Consider the following 8,909-nt stretch of genomic DNA (forward strand, 5'->3'; position numbering starts at 1 on the left):
GTGGCAGAGAATGGGCCTGCATTCCCATTTTTGGTGTAGTGGGCTATGCTAAAAAAACCAAAAGACAAAAACATTTTAATGATAACAATATACAATTTGGCAGCCTTTACTCTTGTGCAAAATCAAGTGAAGCCTATGATCGCTAAAACTGTTAATCAGAAAGTACACCCAAAAAAACTGTTAATCAGAAAATAAAATAGTGAAAGATGGGAGGAGGAATTGAAATGAAGTAGGCGACATACTCCCTAATAAACAATGATTAGTTGATTACATATAGTATAGATTTATATACATAGACACAGCTTTCCTCAGATGACAAGTGACAAGGTAATTGTATACAACTCTAGCTAACTACTGAGAGAGGAAAGCCACCTATTTTTCCTTTTTTCTTAGTAAATCGAAATCCAAGACACAAAGATATACTACACACAAAGACACATTACAAGACCACACCAGAACGAGGCTCCAAAACTTGTCAAATGAAATACCAAAACACCAGCTGTTAACTCTCCATGATTATTACCTTGTTGGTTGTTGTGTGTTATCATCTCATCTCCACCCCGTGGAAAATAAAAAGGCTGAGAGTAGTGTTAGCATTAAGAGTGAGCAGTCTGTCAAATAAGGATCAGTTGAGTTCTTTCTTTCTACACATGTGTTGTCAGGCAGCTGCAACTTGGTACTCGAGATAGTTGTAACATATGCGTTCTTAAACTACAATCCTTCACCTATAACAATATTTACACATACAACATACCAATAAGAAATTCATAGACAAATTGGTCAATTGGGGTGAGAGAGATCTTCAGAAAGAAAAAGAAAAACATGACTACCTGCATGGCTGCTAATGAGGACAAAAAGTCCTTGCATTGCTCAAGCAAAAACCTTTCCTTTGAGGTCACCTTCACGATTTCCGCCACCAAGCAGTTAGTTTCTTCCACCTGCTACAAGAAACTAGTGTTTTTTAGACATACTGATAGAAGTGTAAATATCCTCTTATCTCTTACCCCATTCCCACTTCCCTAGTCCGTACTACATATGAACCATGCGATGAGTATGTGGCACCCCCTAGAAAATTGAGCCAACAAGCTTTTAGACCATGCTACTTATGGTTTAGCATGTTTGGTTAACAAAAGCTTCTCTCTTGTAGCTTTTATCCAAACCATGATTTTTAGGTCATGTTAGAATTTAAGGTCCAATGACTGATTGCTTCAATCAACCCCACTAATTCAAGAAACCCAAGAATCAAACAAAAATATGGAAAGTAAAAATTATACACATTTTCACTCCATACAACCTTACATATACCAATGGACGACAATTAAAAGAACACAGGCACCTTGCTGAGAAGCACAAACCCAAGAAAATAAAAATCACCTTTGATGAGAGAGAGTATATAGAGGATGCCATTGCCTGCATCACATCAACTGCTGACCCCAGAGCATCCTTTAGATTTGGTACATCCGCCTGATAAAGAATAACGGTTAAGATTTCACAATCTAACTGAAAACAGTGACGAGTGTTTCTAGAAGGAAAGAAAAACAAGTGGCACATACTACTGCTTTTTCAACAACCGGAAGACGGAGGGTACTGGCCTTCAAAGCTTCAGTTGCTCCAAGCAAAGAATTGGCGTGATCTCTATCTAGATGGGCCCATTCTTCCAAATAAGAAATCTATGGCCAAGAAGAAAAAACATCAATAATCGGGGAAATAATATTAATAATAATAATTTTATTTTTATTAGCATTATTAAAAGCATACTGATTAAATGCATTTAGATTATGATTCTCATGTAATCATGAAACCAACTTTGCATCAAGATATAAAAACATCAGCAAGTGCATGCAGGCATCTAAAGCAATAATGCAAAAACACAATATAGAATTGTATTAAGTTGATCAACTTTGGAGTCACATGCACTGCATACACGCATAATAGGTATTACATTTGAAACTGAAAACCCTGAACCATACCTGTCCCTTTAGGATGGAAGTTAGCTTCAACTTTTGCCTCAGCAACACCAGCTTGATTCTTTTAAGTATGACTGAATGCCTAAGTTCTGAAATTGTAACCCATGCATTCCACAAATGCCTCTGGTGCAATGAAATACATTTAAGTTAGCCTAACACTACATTACTATTTAGTAGTACAGTTATCAGCCAACAGAACAGATGTTGTCATCCTAAACATGGAGTGAATTATTTCACTACGCATGGAACTCGAAGTGCCAGTAAAAAAACCAGGTGCAGGAAACATTCTTTAGAAGTGTGTGGATACCTCTCATGATGAGCACTCTGGAACATTGTACAATCCAACAACTGTGAAGTGTGAATCAAACCATTGAATGTCACTAATACTAATACGTTTCTTGATTCTATTCCTATAATATGATGTAAGAAATTAGTAGTGTTACTTTCATTAGACACCTCATGCCATCATAATGATAAATCAAGCTATGGTATCAGGAATTTCACTCAAGGTAAACCTAAACTACTCTATTTTCAGCTCATATACTTAAAGTTTTGGGGCCTATGAACATCCTCTATCTTGCATGTTACAGATTTTCTTCGTCAACATAGATAAAAAGGCTAAGGGTGAGTCTTGGTGCAATGATAAGGTTGCTTAATGCCCAGGAATTTAGATCCTCTAAAGTGAGAAAGTTGGTAAAGTGAAGGGTTAATCACTATTGATTTTGTAATTTTCATGAAATGTGTGCCCCACTATCTTAATTTAAGAGTGATTATCTCCTCACTTTACAACTTTACCGACTTTCTCACTTTAGAGGATCTTAATCCAATGCCCTATGCTTAAGGTCATGGATTCAAATCTTGTGGAAAACCTCTCTGTTTGGGTGGGTACATGATTATATTCTCCACACCCCCGACTACGTAGGAGAGTCATAAACTGGGATGCCACTGGTAACAAGGTCCATTTTAACCACTTGTAGACTTCCACCTGTAACTGGTTGTAAACTTGACTGGCAAATGGAATGACACTAGTAAATCAAGACACAGACTTTTGTTATAAAGCAATCTTCTTGTTGTCAAACTGACAAGATAATTTTTCGGTCAGAACAAGGCAGGAAGTATTCTGAACAAATTTCCAAAGTTAGTATGACTACTGGTCCAGAAAAGGTATGATTGTTCAACTAATACATAAACCATGTTGTCTTTCCTGACCCTGGATAAACAATCTCATGTATGTAAGTTTTCTGCAAGCATTTCCATTTCTAATAGTCCATTAGCATACTTAGGCTAGAAATTTTGGAGAACTCCTTGATAATCTTTATTTACGGAGAACACCCTTCTCAAATGAGCATTAGAATGATTCTATTCAATGGTTGATTTTTTTTTTCTTCTAACTTTTTATAGAAAAAGAAATTATAGAAGAGGAAGGGGCATCCTGACATAGATACAAAGAGATATGGCTAGCACCTAATGGGATAAACCTTGTGACAATGCAAGTCATTTCTTGACATCAGGATGAAAATACTATCTTTACTTTCATGCTTAAATACTAAATCCAAGAAGCATATAATTAATTTTTCATTAATCAGTATTCTATAATACCTAGGAGCCTTCTAGATAAACAACTCCATAGCCTGCCCTCCCTAAATATCAGATGAGAGAATATGAAGGAAAACCCAGCCCCTAAACCAACAACACTTGTGAGACTTGCCAGCAGATAACTAGTTGTGGGAAGAGGAAACACTAGAAGACTTTCACACCATAGAAGGCTAGAAGATTCAGATATTTAAGATACAGGAACAGTGTAGCTCTATCCAAAGAAGCAAAAGTGATTTGTGATTAATTTTAAAAAATGCTATTACCAACGATCCAACATGCACTTAAGTGTTGCATCTACATATTCCCTTAAAATCAGGCATCAAATTTTCGTTTGAGCAATAAGAACATTCATCATTCACCCTAATACTCTAGCATCTTAAACTTCCAGCACATGGTTATACAAAATTACTAGTCTGATGATGCACTCCAAGGCACATTACATGAAATGTAATCCTCACTAATCTAAATTGTTTGTTCCGCAAACCATGCTGCAGGATATAAGCATTCAATGACATGACACAATTACTAGAAGAAAAAAATTGACACCCTAATTTCAAGCAACTAAAAGCATACCTCTGCACTCAGTTTCTGAACCATGAAGGTAGCATCTGCCCTTGCATTAACAAACCGCCACTGCGCATAGCGATTATACAGAAGCCTCAATGTATGTGCATCGAATATCCGATCTTCCCCTATCTTCCCTCTTCTCACATCAGCAGAGAAGCTGAGAATAGAAGGTGTACTACTAGAATTACTACTGATGGAGCTGGCAACAGCACTTCTGACCCTAACAGGACTGGCAATCCCCCTCGAAGGCGAGGATGTAGAAGATGCCCAAAGTTTACTTGGTGAAGCAGGCCGCGCTGGATTACCCCTGATAGGAGAAGCCATGGTTCTTGGAGACAAGACAGGGCCACCACTATTATACCTTCTCAACTGAGAATTCTTTGCTGTACCAACCATTCTAGAGACAGGGCTTGTTGACAATGGTGAACCGGGATCCTGCAGGCGGCGCAGGCGGCTATTAGTCTCCTGCCAAAACTTGGCAGAAACAACAATGCCGCGAGGCTTAGCAGCAGCAGAAGGATAATCCTGCACACCTGAAGTGCTACCAGAGGAAACACTATCACTATCAGAAGCAGAAGCAGTGAGATCACTAGGAACCAATGGAGACTCATGATGATGATTATTATGCTTATTATCGTCACTCTTCAACAACTCAGCTTTTCCCAAATCCAAACTCAACCCTGCAACCCCACCACCAAAAGAAGCCCTTCTACTGCCACCACCATCCAAAACCATCGATTGCTGCAATGCACGCACCACTTTCCCAGCCCCATTTCCAACAGTGCAATCTACACTCCTATAGAGGCTATTCGGACCTGCGTTCGGGTTCCGGGTCCGACCCGGCCACCGGTGCTGATCTCCTGGCCTTGAATTTTCCCCTTGATCTCCTCTCACGGGAGTTGACCTCCGTCGCTCCGGAGTCGCAGCGGCCTTCCTGGAGTTGCCGGAAGAAGGCGGCGTGGCGGTGGCGGAGGCCTTGGCCTTGCTGATCGGAAGCGAGAACGCCTCCCCTTGGAACGAAACGGAGAGGCTCCGCGTGGAACTGACAAGAAGCTTAGCGGCGGCGGAGGAGACATCGGCAGCGGCATTGTCGGGAACCGGAGTCATGGGCCTGCTGGGCCTGCGTCGGCCCACAGATTGGGAACGGTTGGGAAGGAGAGGAGTTGAAGGAGGATGAGACGAATTGGTTGAGCGAGAGAGTAGAGGAGAAGGGAACCTTCTAGAAGAAGTGGAAGACGAAGAAGTTGAAGTAGTTGAGGTTGAAGTGGTGGTGGTGGAGGTGGAGGGTGAAGGAGACATGTACCTTGAAGAAACTTGCCTCCCCTTGGGTCTTCTAGGTATGGTAGAGGTGGTGGTGGTGGTGCCATTGGTGGATTTCGAGGGCAATGGGTCGGTTGAAGCTGCTGCAGTTTCAGAAATGGCAGCCACCATTATAAGGAAGTTTGGGGGATAAAGGTGGGAACTTTACCTCACATTGCTTGCCTCAGTTACTAAAAAGGGGGTTGAGGGTTTAGATCAAGGGATTCGAGTATGGCGGAGAAGGGCGAAATGGGTATGCGCCAGATTCAGTATTGAGAGAAATAGCGTTCCAGGTTGTGAGGGTTTAGAGAGAGACAAGAAAGAGGGGTGAGAAAGCCAAGTAGGTAAAACTAAAACAATGAATATGGCTTCAATCTTTGGAGGAACGTTAACTTCATCAAATTAATTAGCTAATCACCATTTATTTAATTTTAGTGCTCTTATTCTACTACTTACCTCTTTTTTTAATTCTATCCTCTATATAGTTTCTCAGATGTGAATTAAATTTCTCGCTACCTTTTACTTGGAAGGAATCATAAACAAGTTTATGTTACTTGGAAGACTTGAATTTTTAATATTCTTTTTCTTATCAAGTTACTAACCATTTTAATTTCTAGTGTTTGCATTATTACCGCTTGTGTTATTATTAGAGTTTAAAAGTTACCTACATTGTTATAAAGTTAAAAAAGGGAAAATCTAAAGTTCTAAAGACCTTGTTATTGCCTTAATTAGCATTAGCTGGTTCCCTTTTTCCAGTACAAAATATTTATTTCAGAAACCGTGACCAATTAATGGAGTCTTCAAGGATTAGTTGCATAAGGTTTACTAGTCCAATCCCTTTCGTTAACCGATATTACATCAATCTTATTTTCTTGGAAATATTAATTATGTTATTAGTAGCTAGATTGGCATGTCGTACATTATTTGGTGGCCTGGTGGGGGAAGAGATTTGGGAGGGAAAATAACTAAATCAAATTGAACACATATTTAGATGCTTAAATACATTAGTAGATATTTGTTATCTATTTCTTCATCTTACCAAATACAACATTAATGTAATAATGTTGTTCCCTTCAAGTCTTCAACTAAGCCATAGCAATGAATGATACCTTTCTAGAATTAAAAGTACATGAAAGAGAGAAAAGAAATGAAGCAAATTTTCATATATTTTTGTGTAAACACAGCATCATTTCCAATTTTTAGTAGCTTGTTTCCATTAGTTTCCTTCTTGATTACCTTTAACTGTTCCATTACTTGAGGCAGGGGCATTGACTTTATACATAGCTTAATAAATAAAACTAGTACTAGTCTTGGTGGATATGCTCATGGAGTGAAAAACAAAAATTCCTTCTTTCCTAAGCATAAAAGAAATTATTTGCTAAATTTGAATAATCACGAGATTTAACTCAAGTATATAATTTATATCCGATAATCAAGACGATATCTATATTATCGATTTTATCTAATAAGAAAAAAGATTTAACTAAGTAAGTTTATTCGTATTATGTATGCAATAATCTATTGTTTTTTTAATAAAACTCAATTTCGCAGCGCATTAATTCTTGATTTACCGAATTAGAGACGGTGAAAAAATGTGTTATTTTTATTACATTTCAGCTATGAGGCTGTCTCTTTCATGTTGGTGTGAAATATTAATTTTGCCGTATAAGCAGCAGGGTGTTTGATTTTCATAAAACAATAATACAAGAAAGTGATGGGTCTTACTTTCACGTGTGTATATTGCATATGTATAAAATTAGTAATAGTAATTAATAATAAACAGAGAGATTTGTGAGAGAGATAGAGAAAGAGATGAATGAGCTAACCCCTTCATGAAAGGAGCTCTAAAGCAGATACAGTGGTTGATGCCATCAATGAATTTATTTTGGGCCATAAAGGCTTAGACATAATCAACCAAATAAAGGGCTAATAGTGATTTTTGCAAGCTAAGCTATAATCAATTTGATTATTATTAACCTGCAGATTAAGATGCCACATCTCTTTCTAGCTATATGTCCCTGTCCCTCTACACCCACTCATTGCACCCTTTGAACGCATCGATCTCATTTCTTCATATCAGCATCCTCCTGTGCTTCGAATGGAGACGGAGACTGAAAGACGGAGAGTGAGTTATATCAGGTTGAGTTATGTCTAAATATTATGTTTAATTTAAGATTAATATAGAGATTGAATGATAGATTTAAAGTTTGAAAAGTTAAATGATGATATTTCTTAAAAAAAATGTTATTAAAATTTCAGTTTTCATCCATAATAATTTTAATCCTCTCCGTGTATGTCCTCACTTTAGCGTTTGTTTTGAGATATTGAGATAGAGATTGAGAGACTGAGAGTTAGTATCATATTTGTTGGTTCAGATATTGGTACTAAAATTTCGGTCTCTGTCTTAAAAATTCCAATATTTCAGTACTTCAAAAAAATAGGGACACAGGGGACCGAAATTTTTAGAGACGAAGACTAAAACTTTAATAACATTTTATACTTAAAATATCATCACTTCAATTAATTAATTTCAATTTTACCTTTTATGCAAATTAAATTAGAATTTTATTCTTGTTTTAATTTTTGTTTTCCACTTTGCACCAAATAGAATATTAAAATTTATTTCAGTCTTTATTTCTTAGTTTCCATCTCTCAGTCTCTGTCTTTCAGTCTCTGTCTCTCCACCAAATGCTTATAAAATTTTGAGTCCGAGACTAAAATTTTAGTTCCATCACTAAACATAATACTACGTGTCAGTCTCCCAATGTCACCAGTATCTAAAAACAAATGCCATTTACCTCTAGCTTTCTAGCCACTTTAATTTATATATGTATGATTCCTTAATATTCTGTTTCTCTTACTAACTTTCATCCAACAATGCTTTTGCTCAAATACAAAGAAAATAAATATACAATTAAACTTTGACAAAACACAACAATAATGTGTTACAGTTCAGTATTCTCAATTAGGCCTAAGACATCTTATCGATCTAAATGCACTTTCTTAGAAGCATAATTAAGTTACAAGATACTCGAATCAGATCATATCTCACCATAATTGGAGATATAATTCTGTATAATTATTTTAAATTTCCTGCTAGTTTCAAGGATAAATAATTGTATATCTTCAAATTGAATATTATTCAGAAATATACAAGTAATTTGACGTGGGATGACTTTATAAAGTAGTTGAAAACCAAAATGAGATACAGTTGAGCACCTTAGAAAAGCAATCAAAGAACTGTATTGAAAGCAAATTATGAAATGCCTTTCATTTTGTCTATGTCAAAAAATGTTGCATATAGGTTGTGATAATGTTATATGAGTATGACAGCACATAATTACATCAGAAATTTTGTGAGGCCTAGCAACAACTCTGTCCAATTAGTCTTGATCTTATTGTCTGAAAGAACCCGAGAGAAATTTATGATTTTGGGTTCAATTAATTGAATTCTTTTTTTTTCCCCATAATTAGTTAATG

At 36.9% G+C, this 8,909-nt stretch overlaps 1 protein-coding gene across 2 annotated transcripts; it reads right to left on the reverse strand.

Annotated features, from left to right (window-relative positions):
• Positions 1–228: 228 nt before the first annotated feature.
• LOC130947967 (QWRF motif-containing protein 2) lies at positions 229–5,753 on the reverse strand. Of its 2 annotated transcripts, none has more exons than XM_057876680.1 (6): positions 4,137–5,753; positions 1,971–2,090; positions 1,554–1,670; positions 1,375–1,464; positions 831–938; positions 229–725 (listed from the first exon to the last, which is right to left on the reverse strand). In XM_057876680.1, exons 1-6 carry the CDS (start codon positions 5,559–5,561, stop codon positions 645–647), a joined length of 1,941 nt encoding a protein of 646 aa, XP_057732663.1. In that variant the 5' UTR covers positions 5,562–5,753; the 3' UTR covers positions 229–644. The 2 variants fall into 2 exon arrangements, with proteins under 2 accessions (XP_057732663.1, XP_057732662.1); XM_057876679.1 differs by having other exon boundaries at positions 831–941.
• Positions 5,754–8,909: the final 3,156 nt, after the last annotated feature.

This window comes from Arachis stenosperma, chromosome 9 (assembly GCF_014773155.1).
Source record: "Arachis stenosperma cultivar V10309 chromosome 9, arast.V10309.gnm1.PFL2, whole genome shotgun sequence".
Taxonomy (NCBI): Eukaryota; Viridiplantae; Streptophyta; class Magnoliopsida; order Fabales; family Fabaceae; genus Arachis; species Arachis stenosperma.

Bases quoted from the DNA above. Each gene is read 5' to 3' on its own strand.
- LOC130947967 (XM_057876679.1), bottom strand. From the start codon at position 5,561: ATGGTGGCTGCCATTTCTGAAACTGCAGCAGCTTCAACCGACCCATTG. The intron at 1,465-1,553 runs GTATGTGCCACT...ATTCTTTATCAG, and splicing joins CGGTTGTTGAAAAAGCAGTA to GCGGATGTACCAAATCTAAA. The intron at 942-1,374 runs GTGATTTTTATT...AGTTTCTTGTAG, and splicing joins TATACTCTCTCTCATCAAAG to CAGGTGGAAGAAACTAACTG.